The sequence below is a fragment of the Lepidochelys kempii genome, chromosome 3 (assembly GCF_965140285.1).
Source record: "Lepidochelys kempii isolate rLepKem1 chromosome 3, rLepKem1.hap1, whole genome shotgun sequence".
In the NCBI taxonomy this organism is placed as follows: domain Eukaryota; kingdom Metazoa; phylum Chordata; order Testudines; family Cheloniidae; genus Lepidochelys; species Lepidochelys kempii.
In genome coordinates, this window is record NC_136382.1 from 192,093,111 (window position 1) to 192,115,661 (window position 22,551).

Below are 22,551 nucleotides of genomic sequence, written 5' to 3' on the forward strand. Positions count from 1 at the left end.
CTATTCCTCCCCTCCTATTCCTACCACTCCTCCCAGTTTAGTATCATCCGCAAATTTGCTGAGAGTGCAATCCACACCATCCTCCAGATCATTTATGAAGATATTGAACAAAACCGGCCCCAGGACCGACCCTTGGGGCACTCCACTTGATACCGGCTGCCAACTAGACATGGAGCCACTGATCACTACCCATTGAGCCCGACAATCTAGCCAGCTTTCTACCCACCTTATAGTGCATTCATCCAGCCCATACTTCCTTAACTTGCTGACAAGATAGATAAAATATAAAATAGCTGCCTCCACCACTCTCTGGCTGCTCCCAGCCTGACTTGATCACACTCCCACATTCTGACTGGATGATGTGAAGAGTTGCTAATGACAAAAGAGTCAGGCAGTTGGTTCAGCATGAATTAGGAAGCTGTTGTGGCTCCAGCTTCTGCAATGCTAGGATCACAGAGTATACACTGCAACTTGTCACTGTGGTAAAAAACTTACACAGACGAGAAGAGAATCCACCTTGCATGAGGTGCAAGAGTCCAAGGATGGCATTAAAATATGAACTATATAAAAGCATACAGTGGGCCCTGCTGCATCAGAGTTGCCATTGGATCTTCAGCTGCTTTTGAACACCTAGACAGCACGGGGGGGCAAAAGTGCACACTCTCATCTAATGGTATGGCCTTTTAAGGCTACCAGTGTTGTAACCTGCAAAACCCATCTAGTGCTTTAGTGCTACCTGGTGTAGGATATCATAGAATCATAGAATCATAGAATATCAGGGTTGGAAGGGACCCCAGAAGGTCATCTAGTCCAACCCCCTGCTCAAAGCAGGACCAATTCCCAGTTAAATCATCCCAGCCAGGGCTTTGTCAAGCCTGACCTTAAAAACCTCTAAGGAAGGAGATTCTACCACCTCCCTAGGTAACGCATTCCAGTGTTTCACCACCCTCTTAGTGAAAAAGTTTTTCCTAATATCCAATCTAAACCTCCCCCACTGCAACTTGAGACCATTACTCCTCGTTCTGTCATCTGCTACCATTGAGAACAGTCTAGAGCCATCCTCTTTGGAACCCCCTTTCAGGTAGTTGAAAGCAGCTATCGAATCCCCCCTCATTCTTCTCTTCTGCAGGCTAAACAATCCCAGCTCCCTCAGCCTCTCCTCATAACTCATGTGTTCCAGTCCCCTAATCATTTTTGTTGCCCTTCGCTGGACTCTCTCCAATTTATCCACATCCTTCTTGAAGTGTGGGGCCCAAAACTGGACACAGTACTCCAGATGAGGCCTCACCAATGTCGAATAGAGGGGAACGATCACGTCCCTCGATCTGCTCGCTATGCCCCTACTTATACATCCCAAAATGCCATTGGCCTTCTTGGCAACAAGGGCACACTGCTGACTCATATCCAGCTTCTCGTCCACTGTCACCCCTAGGTCCTTTTCTGCAGAACTGCTGCCTAGCCATTCGGTCCCTAGTCTGTAGCTGTGCATTGGGTTCTTCCGTCCTAAGTGCAGGACCCTGCACTTATCCTTATTGAACCTCATCAGATTCCTTTTGGCCCAATCTTCCAATTGGTCTAGGTCCTTCTGTATCCTATCCCTCCCCTCCAGCGTATCTACCACTCCTCCCAGTTTAGTATCATCCGATATAAGGATGTGCAGCAGGCTGCTAATGCCTCTACTAAGAAAATTATTAAATATGTACCTGTATGTAGATGGATTTACCCTATAAAAAGTGTATAAGGCTCCTTCTGAAATTTTTATAGATGCCAATGAAGTGGAAGTATGCATGCACACAGACTGTAACAAAATGTTACTGAAGCACTAGATATCTTGAATGGTAATTATTAAGGACCAAGGCAAAAGCACTGCTGAGTCTTAAAGAATGGCATGGTGGTGCAGTCCCCACTACATATGCTTGCAATGTGATTGTGTCAATGCTGGCAATCAAGTTGGATCAGTTAAGGAATGGGCAGAGAGGGTGCTATCCTCTCCATTCCCATAGCTCCCTTGGTTAGAGAGCTAGTAAGAAAGTTTATTTCTGGCATCCTGCTGCCAGCTTTCATTTAATGGGAATGTCACTCCAGAGGAAGAGCTTGGCCCTGCCCAGCTGGGGACAGTTAATTGGCCAAAGGCCACCTGAGTAGCTCTTAAAACTTCTTCTTGCTATATGGGCTACTATAAGCACATTTGAGGAAGGGGAAATCTGTTTTAATGCTCATCCATAATAGTAACAGGGCAAGAATATGCTGTGGAGGGTTCCAGTTGCACCCTTACCAGCCCCTTACTGCTGAGTTGGAATACCTCATTCTATTCCAAAAGTAGCAGCATCTGGAGCAGTGATACTGTGAAGATTATTTAAAGTAAACTTTTGAAATCCTTTCATGCCTCAAGTATAAACTTATCTCTGGAAGTAGAAGTAGTATACTAAAACTCCCTGCTCCTTTAAGTCCCCAGTGAACACTCACAAGGAAAATCCTAATTAAGAATGCTCTAAAAAGAACAAAAGTAGTGAATGAATTTGAATATTGTTTAAAACTAATTGTTGGCGATACATACTCCTGTGAAAAAAGAAAAGGAGTACTTGTGGCACCTTAGAGACTAACAAATTTATTTGAGCATAAGCTTTCGTGAGCTACAGCTCACTTCATCGGATGCATTGGATACTCCTATGGGAATTCTGCACCACTGCACAATGCAGAATTTGTGCAGAATTCCATGTTTCACCTGCAGAATTGGGGCTGCAGAGCTTCTGGCCACCACTAGGGGCTGCTGGACTCTGCAGAGCCCAGCTCACATTGAGCAGAGTGCCCCGTGCACCAGGGACAGAGGCTGCACGCTCTGGCTACCAGACTTGATTTTCATTCTCCCGGAAATGGGAGAGGGCGCAGGTGACATCTCTAGCAAAGGGGGAGGATGGGCAGGGCCGCAGCACACCACATCCCCTGATCGACAGTAAAGCTGGGGGCTGAGGGGGAAGTAAAAGGCTCTGCGGATAAAGAGGGTTGTGGGTGTCTGGGCTCTGGGGGGCCCCACGCAGCCCCCTGCACCTGGAACTGGGTTGTCATAGGGGTTTCTTTAACTCTATGCCTAGGGGAATCTTTTTTGTTGTGTGTATTGTTGACAGGTATTTTGAAATAAATGATCAAAATAATTGAAACTGGAGTGATTATATTGTTATTTTGACAAATTAAATACACAGAATTTTAAAATAGCATGTGCAGAATTTTTAATTTTTTGGCACAGAATTCCCCCAGGAGTAAACACAGCACTAGCTGTACATGAAAAATTTTAGTCCATTTAGAGTGTGTCCAACAAGAGGACATTCTCTAAGGGTATATCTACACTATGAAATTAGGTTGATTTTATATGTCAATTTTTAAAAACTGATTTTATAGTCGATTGCATATCTCCACACTAAGCACATTAAGTCGGCGGAGTGCATCCTCACTACCATCGACTTAAAGAGCAGTGCACTGTGGGCAGCTATCCCACAGTTCCTGCAGTCCCCGCTGCCCACTGGAATTCTGAGTTAAGCTCCCAATGCCTGATGGGGCAAAAACATTGTCGTGGATGGTTTTGGGTACACGTCATCAGGGCCCCCTCCCTCTGTGAAAGCAACAACAGACAATCATTTTGCACCTTTTTTCCTAGATTACCCGTGCAGATGCCACACCACGGCAAGCATGGAGCCCACTCAGCTCACCAACACCGTACGTCTCCTGGGTACTGCTGGCAGACGCAGTACTGCATTGCTATACTGCAGCAGCTCCTTGCCTTCGTGGCAGATGGTGGAGTAGGACTGATAGCTGTCGTATGTCTCCTGGGTGCTCCTGGCAGACCTCGGTGAGATCGATCAGGGGCGCCTAGACAGACATGACTATTCTCCTCTTAGAGCACCGAATGGGAGCCAGAGACTCCAGGTCATTCTCTTCTTTAAGTTTTGTCTCATGGAGATTCAGTCCTGCTTGGAATATCATGCAAGCTGGAGGCTTCTGCCTCAGGCTGCTCTCCCACCCAGCAGCACTGCACGGTTGCACCTACCCCAGCCTACTGCTTACTCCCATGGCTCATGAAGCCTGGACAGTAGTAAGGAGCAGTTCAACTATAGGCTGAGCAAGTGCAGAATGGTGGTAGAATGTGCCTTTGGACATTTAAAAGCTCGCTGGCGCTGTTTGCTGACTAGGTCAGACCTCAGCGCAACCAACATTCCCATTGTTAGTGCTGTTTGCTATGTGCTCCATAATATCTGTAAGAATAAGGGGGAGACGTTTATGGCAGGGTGGGAGGTTGAGGCAAATTGCCTGGCATCTGATTTTGAGCAGCCAGACACCAGGGCGATTAGAAGAACACAGCAAGGCGTGCTGCGCATCAGAGAGGCTTTGAAAACCAGTTTCATGACTGCCCAAGCTTCAGTGTGACAGTTGTGTGCGTTTCTCCTTGATGCAAACCCACCCCCTTTGTTGATTTTAATTCCCTGTAAGCCAACCACCCTCCCCCCTTTGAAATAAAGTAACTATTGTTTTGAAACCATGCATTCTTTATTAATTTAAAAAAGAAAAGATGACAGACAAGGTAGCCAAGCTGGGGTGGGGAAAGAGGGAAGGACAAGGCCCGATAGCTTATTATACCCACACTAAAAATCAAACTGTTTGAATGACAGCCTTCTGTTGCTTGGGCCATCCTCTGGAGTGGAGTGGCTGGGTGCCCAGAGCCTCCCCCTCCACATTCTTGGGCGTCTGGGTGAGGAGGATATGGAACTTGGGGAGGAGGGCAGGCAGTTATACAGTGGATGCATCGTGGGTCTGTGCTCGTTAGCTTTCCTGCAGCTCCAACAGATGCTTCATGTCCCTTTGCTCCCCCATTAGCCTCAGCATCACATCCTGCCTCTGCTCTTCACACTCAATTATTTCCTGGCCTCTGTCGCTGAATACCAACATGCATTAGGCTGTGCCCTATCAGTGTGGGAGGACTGCATAAGCTCGGAAAACACGTCATTGCGAGTGCGTTTTTTTTGCTTTCTAATCTGCGATAACCTCAGGGACAGAAATAAGGGGAGCGTAGAAACATTCTATGCTCTACGATTCTGGGGGGACTGCATTGGCACCTGTGTTGCTGAGTTAGCCACGCTGACCGAACAGGAAATGAAATTCAGAAGTTCCTGGGACTTTTCCTGTGTACCTGGCTAGTGCATCGGAGTTCGAAGTGCTGTCCAGAGCGGTCACAATGGAGCACTCTGGGATAGCTCCTGGAGGCCAATACTGTCAATTTGCATCCACACTACCCCAAATTCGACCCAGCAAGGTAGATTTTAACGCTACTCCCCTCATCGGGGAGGAGTACAGAAGTTAATTTTAAGAGCCCTTTAGGCCAACGGAATGGGGTTGGTTGTGTGGACGCTGTCATTTTTAAATCGACCTACCACGGCTAAGCCCGTGGTGTAGACCAGGCCTAAGATGCTCATGCTTTTAATATCCTCCACAGTTAGGACCAGGGCTGTCCCTAGGGGGGATGCTGGGCCCAGGACACACATGCTGAGTTTCTAATCTGCCAGGGGGTCTTCCCCCTGGCTCTTCCTCCACTCCACCCCTTCCCCCAAGGCCCCGCTTCTTCCCACCCCTGCTCCGCCCCCTCCCCTGAGCATGCTGTGCCCTTGCTCCCCTCCCCTCCAGATGCTGCAAAACATCTGATCAATGGCATGCAGGAGGCGCTGATTGGCAGGGCCCGTGAGGACTGAAGTCCTGATACATTATCGTTTTCTTAGAAAAGATTGTACTCCAGTTAATACTCCACAGGAGTCAGAAGCATTTTCCTACATCATGCTGCACTATGATAATGTGGGTAATAGTCCATTTTTGTGTAACTAATTACTACTCCCGTCATTTAATAATTATCAAATATGGAAGCTGGCTTATTGATTTACATTATTTGCTGAATGGGGATATCAGAAGCCAAGAATTGATGCTTGGTATATTTATCAACTGTTGAGCATCTACACCAAAAGGTGTTTAATATTAAGAAGTCTTAGGTTGCGCAAAGTCCTGTATAGTCAGTGTGGGATTGGTTTTGGCAGCATATTACCATGAAGTCCAAACATGAAAAATTAGACAGAAAATACCTAAATTGGTATTTACAAGATTAGATCAGCTTTTCAATCCTGTATTAGGCTGTGTTTGGCAGGTTTATTACCAAGCTAGCATGGCAACTAGTGACCAAACACTAGAATGTGGCCCTGAAATTTATTGTTAAAGAATCTCAACTAGTAAATATTTCTATTTACAGTTAATGAAGGAAACTTCAGCTACCTAGAACAATGTCTTCTAGCTTTTAATTGCTGAAGTACAATGAAGTTTATTGAAGGGCTGTGGGCTGAGAGGAAACACACTTGCATATAGGCATGAATGGATGAAGAGACATTTGCAGAAAGAAATGTACATTTGAAATGATAGGGCACAGTACAATCCTATACTTGCCATGCACCCTAATGGCTGTAGCAACTCCCTGGGTAAGAGAGGATGGATGTTAGTCAGGTTTTCTAGATAGGAAATATTACTGTTTTGGACAACTTTTGAAGGGAAACAGATCTGAGGTAGTGCAGCTACTGCTAAGATTCCTTAGTAAGACAATTATTTTAAACTAGAGATTACAGAAGCTAACAACTTGCACTGAAGATTTCTTACTTATACAAAACAGGATTAGTGTGAAAGAATGTGCATGATTATTACAGAGCAAAACTGGTAAAATTTTAAATTTGTTTTAGTACTACTCTGGCCAGAGTTTTTAATGCAAAGTTTCAGTTATAGAATATTGCCCCTTCATTTACAAACAAACAAAGTTTGCCTCTTGAAACCAGAGATTTTATTAAATTAAGTTGATAAAAGTACATAAACTTAAGTGAGTTTTAGCAGAATGCTTGACATAGGGATTCTGTGAAGAAACCATACTCCAAAACTACGCCATGGTACTCTTGCCTGTACTGCCATTTCCTTTAGTCACCTTATCGAGTGTTCACCTGCAAAGATGAGTTAACATCATCAGGCATGTGGATGGGAAACAATTATCAACATCCCTCACTTTAAAGATACCACTCCACATATAATCCTTTTGTAATCTGTACATTAAACTGGCTGCTGTATTTACCAATACTTGGTTTTGGTTACTGTTTTCCCACAAGGATTGTTTCAGTTATCAGAAGACTTCTGAATTACATGTAAATGGCATACAACTCCTAGGAATATAAGGGTATGAAATACAATAATGGTAAAATATTTACTTTAAATACTAATCCTTAACATAAGGGATATATCTTATTTGCAGCACTGTCATATAATATAAAACAGAACATGAAAATAATAATCAAAAATATTACTTACCACATCATCAATCTTAAGGATACTGCGGACAGTTTCTGTAGCTAGTGTCAGCGCACTGAGAGACACCAACAGAGGCTGGACCACCAACTCCTCCAGGATATTGGAAATTCCACCCTACAGAACCAGAATTGTATCCTCATTTTGTATAAAGCAAATGCCACAAAGATGATTAAAACATACTTGTAAATTATCCCCAGTAGCCCCCCTGCCCACCACTGTTTAAAGAGAAAAGGTACTTTATTAGTAGATGGCCATATACAGTTCATTTGAACCCATTCAGTTCCCAACAGGAATGCTGTGGTACAAAATTTATGTTGCAATACTCAGGAAATCCACTCAACACCAGATACTTGTGAAGCTATGCCCACCCAATGCTACTGTCTGGTCCAATGCCCAGGCAAGAAGCTAGACACTCCAAGCTACAGAGGAAGCAAATGGGAGGGCGTCAAAAAATAGGCCAGCTCACAGCCACAGACTGAGCAGATATTTTCCCTGGTGGCTACATCCTGTGCTCACACATCTAAAAATGTTAATTTTCAAAAAAAGTGATACCGCTCGTTCTTATGGCTTAAAGAAAAAAAAACCAACGAACTACTGAGAGTAACATTTCACTGGATGCCATGGCAGAGTCTGTTAACTCATCCTCTCCCCCTCTCCCCCCACACTCACTACAGGATTTTTTGAGTGCACCTGAGATTTTTAGCAGAGAAATACATTACTAACTAGCAAAGATGGCTGGAAAATACAATTTCCAGCCCATGGAAAATTAATGCTTTTGGAACCAAACATTGTCCCATTTAAGACAAAGTAAAAACCTTGACATTTCTCGTTGGACAGAAATTCTGAAAAATTCCATTTCAGGAGAACCAACACAGAATTTTTTGGCATGTTGGCTGCTCATCTGGAAGATGACAAGAAGAGAGGCACCCAGGCTGCAGGGGAGCTGGAGAGCTGGGTTGCTCTGCCTCCCAGCAGATCCCAGGCAGCCTGCTTAGAAGTCATCATTTTAATTTTCCCCAACAAAACTGAAGTTCTCAGCTGGAATATTTAATTTTTTGCAAAAAGGGCATTTCCCGTCAAAAAAAATTTCTGATAAGATTCCTAACCAGTTCTTCTAATTAGTCAGTTTTTAAAAACACTGGTTATCTGGTATCTTAGACCATGAAAATGCTCAATTGTTATGTTGCAATGATCTGGGAGGTTGACGAAGGACAGTTTTGGGCTACAACACGGGCAACCTTTGTCTGTCTTTATTCTCAAGTATTTTTTCCTCAAAAAAACGACCGAACATTTTAATTTACCATCATGGATGTATAATCCTTTTGTATATTACCTTTCTGATGTTAATGCCTGCTGTTTTCTCTCCTTGTGCATGTCTGTTTCGCAGCTCTGTTACAGTAGAAATAGGATTAAGGCCTGCATTTTCAGCCAGTGTAGATGGGATGACTTCCATTGCATCTCCATATGCACGGACACAGTATGAGTCCATACCACTCAAAGTGCGAGCATACTCATTCAAGCGCAGTGCTAATTCTATCTCTGGTGCTCCACCTCCCGCAATTAGAGCTCTGGGGGAGGAAAAAAAGTAAAATTCTATTAAAAAAATACAAGCTGTGGCCTTCGACAAATGTTTAAGTGGTTACAGTTTACTGTATAACTGGTATATGAAGCCACTACGTAATAGAAAGCATTACCTTTTTTTTACTAAACAACGTATGACACACAGAGCATCGTGAATTGAACGCTCAGCTTCTTCCATAACTAGTTTGTTGGATCCACGTACCACAATTGTAACAGTTTTTCCAGGGCTTGTACAGCCTGTAATCTGTAACATAAAAACATAGTTGGACCAAAAAAACCTTAGGGAAATTTAAAATCTGGGACATTACCTATTAGCAGGGAATGGAAGTTATACTGGATTAAGGCCTGAGACTTGACATATTCAGTTACCTAATGGAGATTGAGCTCTGGTAAACCACACCAAGTTTTCGAAGTCAATACAATCAAGTAAGCCTATTGGGACAGGGACTGTCTTTGTTGTGCATTTGCGCAGCATCTAGCATAAAGAGGGGTCCATGACTAGGGGTCCTCGGTGCTACAGTACTACCAATGATAATAGAAGTAAATACTGTTGCATACTACAGAAAAATCTAAAAAGTTACAGCTCTCATTCATTTCTACAAAAGGCAAGTTGTGAGGTATCTCTCCTTAAAATTATATTATCTTATAATGAGCAAGGAAAGATGTTCATTTCTGTTCCTTACCTTTATTAGCTTCCCGGAACCATTTAGGTTGACCTCCTCTGCCAATTCAGCAGATCCCAATGTATCAGCAATGAACTGATCAATGTGAGCAACTGGCTTGGTTCCAATTGTCTACAGGAACAAGTTAAACCACAAATAAAACAAGCAAAACATACAGTTTAGCGTACTTTCTATACATTATAGTTGGCTCATAACTGCTTTAATTCAGGTTTCAGACTGGTAGCCGTGTTAGTCTGTATCAGCAAAAAGATGGGCTTTAGCCCACGAAAGCTTATGATCAAATAAATTTTAGTCTCTAAGGTGCCACAAGTACTCCTCAGTCTTTTGATGCCCTACTTTTCTCCCCCCACTAGAGTCTGACCATTTGCTATTTTTCTTGGAGATAAAAGGGAATAAGAGAATAGTTAAGTCTTTTGGAGATATTTATCCTTTTTATTCGTACTGTGTGTATATATACACACACACACACAGGGAGGGAGGGAGAGACGATGTGTGTGTGTGGGGGGGCATCACAAAGTCCACTCCAATAAAACAAGGTGTTATGTCCATTTAAGTTATATAGTAGTGATAGGGTATAGATATCCTTCAGCACAGCTATTTAAATAAAACACTTCCTTACCTTACAGATAAATTCAATGTCTTCTCTTTCAATATCTTTAATCACCATGATCTTCATTTTGTTCAAGAAATGTAGCGCTAGATCACTAAGAGCGTCCCTAAAATCAAGGACAATGCAAACAATGAAAACACAACACTATAAAACCAATATTGCTAGCATGTGATTATCAGTTATAATTAGGATTTGTGTCAGAGTTAGTAATAAAAACCCACTGAAGAATTTCAGTACTGGCTTATTAAAAAAACTACATAAAAATTGTGAAGTGGGAGGTATGTTAATTGTTCAGAGGGCGTGTGACAGAACCTCCATGCTCACTGAAAGTACAGGGGTTTCGTAAGCAACCAGTGTTTGAAATTGCCCCCCTTGATGTTAGTGTTACAATTCAGCTTATGAAGAGTACCGATGCTTTACTCCAATCTAATAGTTACTTAGTAAACAGAAGTGTTGTTTTTTCAGGTAGTTAGCATACCGTAGAATAGACTTCTGAATGAGCAGCACATTGCATCCAGCCTTTTTAATTTGTTTAACTAAGTTTAGAATGTAGGCTCTCTCTTCGCGCAATACTCTATCCATTTGAGCATAGTCAGAAACAACAATCTGGTTGTCCATCTATTAAAAGAGAAAAATATTTAACGTCTTCAAAAATTACTGAATTTAAGTTCAAATTTAAGTACATTTCTAGGTATACCATGCTGTTTCTATAGTTCAGTGCAGTTGCGATCCAAGGCAAACAAGACTGAATACACCATTGCATCCACGTACATTTTAATGTGCCAATGCAAGGACTTGTGGTTTTAAGTTACAACCTTTTACTACTACATGATAAGTTTAAAACTAATGGGCTTCTGATATAGTTTATGGAACAGGAAAGTTATGTATTACTGATAACAGACTTAGGCTTGGTCTACACTAGAGTTAGGTTGACATAAGGCAGCTTACATGGACCTAATCATCTCAATGTCTACACTAGAATGCTGCTTCCGCCGAACTAAGGGGCCTGCTAACTGACATCATATAACTCCACCTCCACAAGAGACATAGCACTTATGTTCCTGTAGTTAGGGCAAGGCAACTTTGGCTGTTGGCTGTCATTTTTGTCAGTTTCATGGCTGCTGGGCTCACCTGAAACTGACAAGCATGTTAATTTCACTGCTGGGAGGCTCACTGCTGGGCTAAGCTGGCCCTCCCGCAGCTGTCAGCTGGGTGCCAGGCTCACAGCTGGAGCCCCCACCCCAGGGTGACAGCCTGAGCTGTGAGCCCAGTGCAGGACTCAAATTCACAGTATTGAGCTCCAGTGGTGAGCCCTGACCTGCTGCTCTGAGCGAAAGACAGCCGTGAAACTGATGCCAGGCTCACAGCTCAGACTGTCACCCCACCGCTGGGTGGGGGGCTCTTGCTGTGTGCCCCACATGGCTGTCCATGCCCCACTTCAGTCAGTGCAAGCGCTCCTAGTAAGGATGCGCACCATCAGCAGGAGGAGGGTAGTGTGGACACCAAGAGCCGACTGAATTACTGCGAAGGCTTCTGTAGTGTAGACAAGCCCTTAAGGGGTATATTTTTTCTTCACTGTATGATTACATGTAAATCCCCATGCACGAAGATAATATTACATTTGGCAGGCCAAGCTAACTCACATCAGTCTTTGGAGCAGACAGGCAAAACTGAATGAGACCAATCTTGGCTTTTTCCACTCTAGTTACACCAGTATTCGCCAGCTTCTGAGTGAGGACTAGTCCTTCAACCAGTTCACAATCATCAATTGTTCCACTGGAAACAAGAGTAGTAAAACATGAAATTAATGTTTTAGGGAAGCAATTTTTAAAAGTTGGACAAGTTACTTTAATTAACAGAATTGCTAGATACGGATTGCTACTTACCCAAGCTTTTTAACAATTTTGACATCTCTAAGATCTACACCGCTAGCTGTAGTTGGATCAATCACCTTCATCACTGCATCCACACTCATTGGAGAAAGGAGACTAGAGTACTGAGACACAACCTAAAGGGATTTAATTAAAATAAACAAACTTAGTGTGAGGAAGAACACTTACAAAATTTTACCCAACTGAAAAATAATGCAATTTAGTGGCATAATCAAAATTAAGATACCAATTTCAAAATTACACTCGCAAGGCATTCATAATCTCATTGTTTTTCTTTTTTGTGTTTATAACCTATATAGTTTGAAAATGAAATCTGATTTCTTAATTTTTTCCCTGCCAATAACTAATTTATTACTGTAGTTTTACTCGTACATGCTGGGTTACCAACAAAAGGTAGGACAATTGCTTCTGTGGTAAAAACTATGCTAAGGCCTAGCACAATCGTTCTCAATTGGGGGGGTGGGGGGGGAATAGGCACATCAAACTTTATGGAGGGTACAGCAAGCCTTCCCACTTACTCATGGGGTTGTACCACCACTTGAATTTGGCCTGGCCCCCCAGTCATGACAGGGTTGGCCGGACCAAATCTGAGTGAATTGTATTGCGACCTGGCATACAGGTAGAACACTGAAGGAAACCTAAGAGCTCTACCCCACATATTTCTGTTGGAAAGACCACTCTTTGTCTTCAGTCATCCCCAGGAGATGCCTTTAAAATGAATTCCCTAATGCACGGTGACTTGTAGAGAAATGAAAGTACAGCCTGGGTCTGTATTATTCTTTTTTGCATAGACTCCACAGGACCCATGGGGGAAGTGACCCATTTATACATCTCCTCTGCTGCCCAATGTGGACCTTCCCAAACCCCTTCCCCCTGTACAGATTCTGGCTTTGGAAAGCTCTCAGCAGGGTCCCAGGAAGGAGACAGATTGTGCCACAAAGGCAACCAACATCATTTCCACAATAGAAGGGTGAGATCTCTGCATGCAGGCCCCTCCTCTGTGCTGATCAGGGGGTCGCATGATCTCTGGCCCCTCCTCCCCCATTAAAAAAAGCAAATAAGAAAACATTTAACTTGACATAAAAGAATGGCATGGATTTTGCAAACAGGGTCAGAAAACATATGGTTGTAATCAACTGCAATATTATTCAAATATGGAGGAAACATTTTTAAAGTAAACACTTGATTCAAAAATGTAATAGAACTACATGAAAATGGTCTTCCTAGTCTTTGCATTTAAAGGCATAGTAAACTTGAAATCTCATCTTTTTAGGGAATAGAAGTAAGTTGCTTCTGGGAGCTTTCCCTGACAATTTGGGGAGTTCAGCTTAAAATTACTGTTTTAAAAAAGTTTCTCCCTTAGTGCAGTGTGAAAAACCCACACGAACAGAGAAAATAGTGTCATGGACTACGCACAAGACAACGGTAAATGCTTGAAGTAAGCCAACTGAAAGAGAGGACAATTTTTTTCACTGTTCTTTCAGCTTTAGTGATCTTAGGTGTTACCTAAATATAGTAGATAAAAATTTAAAACTGAAACGTGACTAGGATTAAATTCAGTTCAACTTTTAGGTTGCAAGTTAATGTCAATCAATTGCAGCATCATGAAAAGTCAGCTCGCTCTAGTAGACCAGGAACAGTTATGAAATTATCTATTCTCCCAATTAATCTGGCACATATGAAACAATATAAACCACACACAAAAAAGTCAGTACAAAGAAAACAGTCTATTTCAAAGAAGATCTGAATTCAGCTAATAAATGGATGAATTACTGGACTTAAAGATCAGTATTTATTATTTGTATTATGGTAGCATCTAGAGAATTCATTTTGCTAAATACTATAGAAATATAGAACAAAGGGACAAATGACATGCAGAGTGAGAAAATGTATAAAATACCCACGAACACATACATTTAATTTACACAGAAGTTAGGCTGAATAACCCCCCATCCACCCCGACTAACTGGATAATTACTACCTTTGAATTCAGTGAAGTAGTCGCACTATTTAGCAAGGTTTCTCTGTCGCTTAGTTCAACTGGCTGTCCCATGTCGGTCAAGACTTCAATACTCTTATCCAAAGCTTTCTGGAATGACTCCGAAATGATGGTGGGATGAATTCCTATTAGAAGTTTAAATTCAAGTTTTCAGACTAATTGTTCACTTAACTTAATCATCTGATTTTCTTAAAATTTTAGAAGCTGGTTCATTCCACTTACAATACCCTTTGATTTTTGGACCGATAGTGACAAATTATCTAAAACTAACATTTCAACAGAAACAGTTTTATTATTTGTAGTTTTCTCTACTTGAATAATGAAAGTGAACTTGCCTCAATTTTACTTATTAGTCCTCATGAACCAGTACAACACATTATCTCCCTGAAGTGTTTGAAGCCCAAATACTTATATCGCACAAAACTGTATTCATTAGCTTTAAGAGGGTCATAAAAACAAAGATATTCATTCTAGGTTTGTAAAACCTTTATTGTACAAAACAGAGTTTAGACCTAAGTAACCTTAACAGTAGTTCCTTTATGGTGTACCATCACCCCCAAAGGGGTTTTTCCAGACAACTTTAGGATGCACCCAATATCCCTTTGCCTTGTCACAAGGAGCTGCTTGGCCGCCAATACCAGCTGCACATCCCCTACTTCTGCTCTTGGTGGTACACACACGCTTTCTGTAAACCATACTTCTTGTTTCTATAGCAAGAGACGAGCTTGCAGACAGTATTGCTGGCTAACACCAGCAGCTGGAGAAGGTTTAGAGAGAATGGCCAGCTGGCAGCAGTAAAGGGGGAAGAAAAGAGAGCAGAACCTTTGGGAGGTGGGACAAGAAACGAGGCAGGACGAACAAAAATGAGAATGGCAAAATATGAAGAAAAGAAGGGAAAAAAAAGGACAGAAACTGGCAAGATGAGGCAATAACCACAGGGGATGGTGTAAGGGTACATAGGTAATAAGTCAAGATGTCAAGCACCTGGGAGTGGGGGGGGGGGGGGGGGGGGGGAGTGAGTGAAGGTGCCTAGTAAGACAAGGTTGGAAATCACGGCTATAATTGCCCACTAACATGCAAACTCAATAATATTGAGCTTGAAAACAGACTTTAATTGGGATCTTTTTTTACTGTTATGGTAATTTCTCCCGAGTTTCAAAGGTTTCAAGGTGATAACTGAATAACTATTTGAAACATGATATTGCCATATATTTATTCTGAATTTCTCAAACAGCAAGTGAGGACAAAGGGATATTCAGCACATTACTGCAAGCTTACCTTTCAAAAAGGCCATGTATGTGCTGAATAACCCAGTTCCTAGCTATCTGGATACTACCCACAAATTTATGTCAGCATTTTACAAAGAGAGAGAGCCAAGTGTTACCTAGAGATACTACATTAATAAGGACCATTCTAGGCTAGGTTATATTTAATAAATTTATACACACAGTCATGTACTTTTGGTATATTTGATCTATTCAGATATTTATATGGCCTTCTCATCAACACAGTATCCCTGTGCTTCACAGTCATTAATGAATTTACCACTGAGATAAGGAAGTACCATAATTCCCCAATTTATACATGTAGAACTGAGGCACAAAGAGATTCTAGTGATTTGCCCATGGTCACACAAAGTCATGACAAAAATTGGGAACCGAATCCAGATCTCTCCAGTCCCAGTCCACTGTTTTAACTACATCCTTCCTCTCAGATGGTAATGCAGTTCACTTCAGGTCCGACATGTTAGTTCTGCCTTAATATAGGAGACTACTTACAAGCGTCCCCCTTTGATAATTCCAATGTGCTTATTTAATGAAGTGACAAGCCTTGCAGACCATTCCACTGTTCAGCATCAGTATCATTGGACTACTGCTTATATGCTTACTGTACTTTTGTGATAGTAGGGTTAAAAGCTGACAGGGCTCACCTGCCACCCTATGAGTTGACCTGCATGAGCACTGTTGGGGCAGAGAAGCATTGCATGACTGCTTTGTAAAACAGAGGAAAAGATCAATTCCTATTTGAGGCAAGCTTTTTTCGATTTAAGGTTTTTTGTTTGAAAAGCAATCCTTTAAAAAAAAAATAGAGAAATTTAAAATAAAAACCATTTGTTGAAGCAAGGAATATAAACTGTTCTGTTCAGCCCCTACTAGATTCTTCACACAGCATCTGGTTGCTGCTGGCATGCTGTTCGCCTCACTGAATTGGTACAACAGAACTGCTAGTGCTCACAAGAATTTATACTGCTTTACACATTCAAAGTCTTTTACAAACATCAATCCTCTCAACAATCCTGTGAAATAAATATCTCTATTTTACAAACACCAGGTGATTTGCTCAAAGCCCAGCAAGAGTTCCTAGCTCCCAATTTTGGGTTAATTTCTTCATACCAGACTATTTCACCCATCATGAACTACTATCTATTAAAAATTTCATAAGGTATCTCAGCATTTTAATAGTTATACTTGATCCGTAACACTGGAAGCAGATTCAACCTCAAAAAATATGAAGCTAAATGATTTGAGACTGCCACCAGAAATAAGACATTAACAAGTACAGAAACAAAACTCTTTTGAGTTACTTTTCAAATAAGTGTTTTACCACTAAAAAGTTATAGTTAATGGACTTTCATTAACCAAAAACAAATCTTATTAAAATTCAGTTATATATAATTAACTCTTCCAGGCATCTTGCCTTTTCGATTTATTAAAGCCAACCAGTAAAACATACCCTTCTGAAGAAGTCTGGAACATGCATCCAAGAGAGCACCAGCAATGATAACAACAGATGTGGTGCCATCACCAGCTTCAATATCTTGTGCCTTGGACAGCTCTACCAACTAAATGAAGACAGTTTGAGAACTTGTGACATGATTTATTGGAACCAATTAATTAAGTACCAGTGGTGCATAAAAGTAATAAGAAAAAATATTTAATATTCCATTGGGGATTGCTTAAAGAGTGGTTTTACTTATTAACTTTAAATATACAGACTGGTTCCTCCTTAATTTTGTGCGTGTATATATTTTTCCAAGGTTACAAAAGTTACACATACATATTTTATCCCACTTATACCTGTGTATAAGCAAAATAGAACATAACATGTTCTATGAGGTCCTTGCTTCTTGACTGACCAGCAACACTGCTCATTTATACAGGCATTGTCCCAAAGTATAACTTTAACCCATGACATTATGACAGGGATTAGAGTAAGGATTCCTAGTTTACTGTCAGTTAATCAGAATCTAAGAATCCTCCCATAAACCATGTTGCACAGAATACATAAAGCTTAATTATTGCATTACACTCAAACCATCATTTGAAGTTTGGATTTTTAGGCTGTCCCCACCCCCAAGATCCATGTAAAGAGCATCAAGGTGAGAACTTCAGTGCATTACAGACTTGCTGTGCTGCAACACCAGTGTACTTGAGTGCCCTGCAGCTTTCTAGAACCACACTTATCCTCTCCTCAGCTCCATGAACTCCCTGAATTAATCTGGTGCCTCCTTAGATTTTTCTGCCAACCAGGTTGGGATATACTGGTTTACAGGTTGAAATTAAAAGTTATTTACCATTTTGGCTGCAGGATGTAGAACCTGCATTTGTTTCAGAATAGTTGCACCATCATTTGTAATCATCACATCTCCTTTACCATCTTGAATCTGGAAAAAGAAAACCCACAACATACTTATCACTAAGGCTGAGAGTTTATCAAGGTCGTCACGCATTCCGTGACGTCTGCAGTGGCCGGTGTGCCTGGATAAGGGACCGACTAGCAGCTCAAGCAGCCCCTGGGCCAGTTGCACCGGCCGCTGCTGGGGCAGTATCCGGCCACCCCGCCCCCACCAGAAGCAGTTTAGGTGTGGAAGGGGGCAGGGGGCTGGGGCACGGGATGGGGTGAGGCAGGCTCTAGGTAGCGCTTACCTCGGGGGGCTCCCCGGAAGCTGCAACATTCCCCTCCCTCAGCTCCTAGGTGGAAAGCATGGCCAGACAGCTCTGTGCACTGCCTCCACCTGCTGGTACCGCCCCCCCACTGGCTGCGGTTCCTGGCCAATGGGAACTGCGGAGCCGTCGCTCAGGGCATAGTACAGAGCTGCCTGGCCACACCTCCGCCTAGGAGCTGACTGAGGGGGCTGTTGTTGCTTCTGGGGAGGCGTGAAGCTGGGTAGGTAGCCTGCCCCAGCCTTCTTGGGCCACCCCCCTCCCCCAAGATTTAGTCAGGGTATATAGTACAAGTCATGGACAGGTCACGGGCCGTGAATTTTTGTTTACTGCCTGTGACCTGTCCATGAGTTTTACTAAAAATACCTGTGACTACTTATGACCTTAGATGCAGAAGACATTTTTTAATATTAAGATCTATAAAACATTTGATGTTCCCTTTAAACCAAAGGGCTTCTTACTACGATTAAAGTTTCAATATAGTACCTTTTCCAACAATAATCATCAATATATGTTTATGTAACTAGAAGTTATCTTGATGATTAACAAATATATAAAAAAGGGAAACTATTCTTGTAAAAAACTCTTGACATTTCCTTAAATATTTATAATTGGTTTTAAAAATAATTAGACATGTGAATCAAAGCTTACCATTTTATCCATTCCTTTTGGTCCAAGGCTTGTTCTAATAGCATCAGCAACCGCTGAAGAGGGAGTGAAAATGAGATGCTTTTACGCAACAGTCACTGACATTCAGCTTTAAATTAAAACTGGTAAATGCTAAGGAAATTTACAAAAACTATAACAGTCTGAACATAAATCAGTTCTTCTGAACAGAAATGGACAGAAAACTCTGATAAACTCTCACATGGAGCCATTTAGTTCCACTTTATTAAAAGTCTTACTGGTTTATTAAAAGTCTGAAAAACTTACTGATATGGCATAAATACACTTAGGAAAAAATAAAGTGTATGGCTTTCATGGTTGATTCCAACACCTGGGCCTTGTCTACACTACAAAGTTTTGTCACCAAAAGCTGCCTTTTGCCTATAAAACAGGGGTGTACACATTACAAAGCTACCTTTGGCGGCAAAACTCTGCTCTCTTGCCGCCAAATTAAAACCACCTCCATGAGAGGCAAAGCTTTTTGCCGCAAAGTTAAAACGACAAAGCAAAGCATCAGTGTAGACGCTGCTGTTTGTTTTGACCACATAACTGGCTTCCACCAGTATCACACAATGCCTGCACTGCTCACTGTTTTGATCTCTGCTGCCCTGCAGGCATGTGCCCCTCCCCTTTCAAAGCACTGGGAAGTATCTGACAGCTGAGCACGCTGCTGCATTTGGGAAACGAAGAGCAAATCATTAGCATGGAATGCTCCTGTTCTGCCCTGCACTAGGAACACAGGGGTAGGCAGACTGCTGCTGCAGGGAGCAAGGGGGGGAAAGAGAGGGAAGACTGCTGTGCTGCTTTGACATTCCTCAGCACAGAGAGCCAGAAGCTGAGGAGGCTGTGAGAGAGCCAGAGGGAATCTCAGAGCCACAGGCAGGCAGAACGAGCTGTCTGGGACAGGTGTGCAGAGCAGAAGTGGGGCTGACGTGAGGGGTTGCCCTCCCCCAGGGTAGGTCGGCCAGGCTGCGGTCTCCCCTGTCCCAGACATACTCTCCTCTCCCACATACTTAAATTGAAAAAGCAGCTGACAATCTACTAGGATGCCCCTGGAACGATGGGATTGAGAATCGGGGATCACGTGAAGCTGTACCTGCCCCAAGAGGCACTGCAAACCCTTCCCAAAGCACCCTGCGGCCAGTTGCACAGTGGGATAGCTACTACAGTGCAGCTTTCTGTGTTGATGCCACAGCTGTTAGTGTGGTGCTCTGCTGACACAAGCAGCGACTGTGGACATGCAACAGTGCTTTTAATTAAAGTGGCATAACTTTTACCGACAAAACTTTGTGGTGTAGACAAGGCCCTGGAACATGGTAAAAACAAACAGCAGCTGATTATTTAAGGTGGATAGAAAGCTGGCTGGATTGTCAAGCTCAACAGGTAGTGATCAACGGCTCGATGTCTGGCTGTCAACCGGTATCAAGCGCTGGCCCCAGTGGTTGGTTCTGGGGCTAGTTTTGTTCAACATCTTTATTAATGATCTGGATGATGGGATGGACCCTCAGCAAGTTCATAGTTGATACGAAGCTGGGGGGAGAGGTAGATACGCTGGAGGGTAGAGATAGGGTCTAGAGTGACCTAGACATATTGGAGGATCGGGCCAAAAGAAATCTGCTGGGGTTCAACAAGGACAAGTGCAGAGTCCTGCACTTAGTACGGAAGAATCCCATGCACCGCTACAGGCTGGGGACTGACTGGCTAAGGAGCAGTTCTGCAGAAAAGGACCTGGGGATTAGAGTGGATGAGAAGCTGGATATGAGTCAGCAGTGTGCCCTTGTTGCCAAGAAGGCCAACGGCATATTGGGCTGCATTAGTAGGAGCATTGCCAGCAGATCGAGGGACGTCATTATTCCCCTCTATTCAGCACTGGTGAGGCAACATCTGGGGTACCACGTCCAGTTTTGGGACCCCCAATACAGAAAGGATGTGAACAAATTGGAGAGAGTGTCCAGCAGAGGGCAACGAAAATGATCCGGGCTGGGGCACATGACTTACAAGGACATGCTGAGGAAACTGGGCTTGTTTAGTCTGCAGAAAAGAAGAGTGATGGGAGATTTGATAGCAACTACCTGAAAGGGGGGGGGGGGGGGGGGTCCCAAAGAGGATGGAACTTGGCTGTTCTCAGTGGTGGCATATGACAGAACAAGGAGCAATGGTGTCAAGTTGCAGTGGGGGAGGACTAGGTTGGATATTAGGAAATACTATTTCACTAGGAGGGTGGTGAAGCACTAGAATGGGTTACCTAGGGTGGTGGTGGAATTTCCATCCTTAGAGGGTTTTTTTAGCCCAGCTTGACAAAGCCCTGGCTAGGATGATTTAGTCAGGGTTTGTCCTGCTTTGAGCAGGGGGTTGGACTAGATGACCTCCGGAGGTTTCTTCCAACCCTAATCCTCTATGCTTAAATGAAGTATTTTAAAATCTAATGGGGGTCCCAACAATATTATGTGCCACACAGGCTTAAAAACGCTGAATAGTTTCACTGGTCTGATAGTGGGTTACAATGCATGTATTTTGACCAAGGCTTGCGTCAATTACCAACTATAGCATTATTTTCCACCAGCTTCTGGTCCTGGCACCATAACAATTACTACATTTAAAAAAAGAAAGAAAAACCCACTAGCATACCGGGGAGGGCGGGGTGGCGAGAAGACTCTCTTCCCAACAGAAAAGGCCCATGCTGTGTTCACTTAAGGGAAGAAACGGCCCAGAGGCTGTGCCTGAAGCGGTCAGGCCCACATGAACAGGAAAACCGTACACAATGATAGAGCAGAACCAGAGCAGCCTGGAGGGCGCTGAGCCAGCCTGACAGCGGAGGGCCCCGACTGCTCCAAAACCCGCTCAAGATGAAGGCATCTGGCCCCGCCGGCGGGGGAGGGGCACGGTCCGTGTGATGGAGTCTCTTCCCCTCCCCATGACGATGGGGCTGAGGGGGGTCAGCGACTATAGGAAGAAGCCGCCGCCGCCTCCTATTCCGCGCACAGAAGCGGGAAGAATGGGACAGCGAGCGAGTCTGAGTCCCCCCGCCCCCCTCCCGCTGGGAGCTGGGGGAGAAAGATTTCCTCAGTCCCCTTCCTTCGCCAGGCCAGGCCAGGCCGCTCCCTCCCCAGGCCGAGCCGCGCCCCCGCCCCGCTCCAGCCTCTCCCGGGCCAGGCCGCTCTTCCCCCGCTCCAGCCTCCGCCGGGCGGGCCGCACCTTTGCCTGCGGAGATGTTGCTGAAGCGGATCTGCGCGGGCTTGTCCCGGTCCTGGTAGGCGCCTCTTTTGCGGCCCCCGTTGCCGCCCGGGAAAGCTCTGGACCCCGCGTTCTCCGGCATGGCGACTCCTCCGCGCCCCGCTGCTTCTGAGCTCCGGATGGAGACGGATCACCCAGGCCCACCCGCACTAACGATCCCCGCCGCGAAGCTTCCAGAACGCGCCGCCTCAGCCTCGCCGCTCTTCAGAGCCGGCAGGAGAGAGGGGGGGAGGGGCCAGGTTGGCGCTGCGCGTGACGTCATCGGGGACGCGCCTCGCCCGCGCGTGCTCGCCGGCCGGGGCCGCAGGCATTGTCTGCGCGAGGCGAGGGGTGGGGCCGGCGCCGCCATCTTGCGAGGCAGGGTTTCCAAGCCCGCGATGTTACAGCGAGCGGAGCACTGGTCTCAGAAGGAGCGGCTCGTGCGGGGTGGGCGGGGCTAGAGGGGGATCTCTTAGGAGCGGCCCGAGACTGGGCGGTCGAGGGGCAGATCGGAGCCGTCTGTTCCTAGGCCATCCTGGGGGGCGGGGCTTGGACCCCCGGGCTTGGAGCAGCAGCTGGGGGTCCTCCTGCC

General features: G+C 44.0%; 1 protein-coding gene across 1 annotated transcript; it reads right to left on the reverse strand.

Moving 5' to 3' along the window:
- Positions 1-6,833: 6,833 nt before the first annotated feature.
- Positions 6,834-22,218, reverse strand: CCT4 (chaperonin containing TCP1 subunit 4). Its single transcript, XM_073339417.1, has 14 exons — positions 21,942-22,218; positions 18,732-18,784; positions 17,711-17,800; positions 16,870-16,978; positions 14,119-14,261; positions 12,132-12,253; positions 11,889-12,021; positions 10,724-10,863; positions 10,255-10,351; positions 9,636-9,746; positions 9,066-9,196; positions 8,705-8,939; positions 7,372-7,485; positions 6,834-7,010 (listed from the first exon to the last, which is right to left on the reverse strand). Exons 1-14 carry the CDS (start codon positions 22,060-22,062, stop codon positions 6,996-6,998), a joined length of 1,614 nt encoding a protein of 537 aa, XP_073195518.1. The 5' UTR covers positions 22,063-22,218; the 3' UTR covers positions 6,834-6,995.
- Positions 22,219-22,551: the final 333 nt, after the last annotated feature.

Bases quoted from the DNA above. Each gene is read 5' to 3' on its own strand.
- CCT4 (XM_073339417.1), bottom strand. From the start codon at position 22,062: ATGCCGGAGAACGCGGGGTCCAGAGCTTTCCCGGGCGGCAACGGGGGC. The intron at 12,022-12,131 runs GTAAGTAGCAAT...TCTTGTTTCCAG, and splicing joins AAAATTGTTAAAAAGCTTGG to TGGAACAATTGATGATTGTG. The intron at 10,864-11,888 runs GTGAGTTAGCTT...CTCTTTTAATAG, and splicing joins TGTCTGCTCCAAAGACTGAT to ATGGACAACCAGATTGTTGT.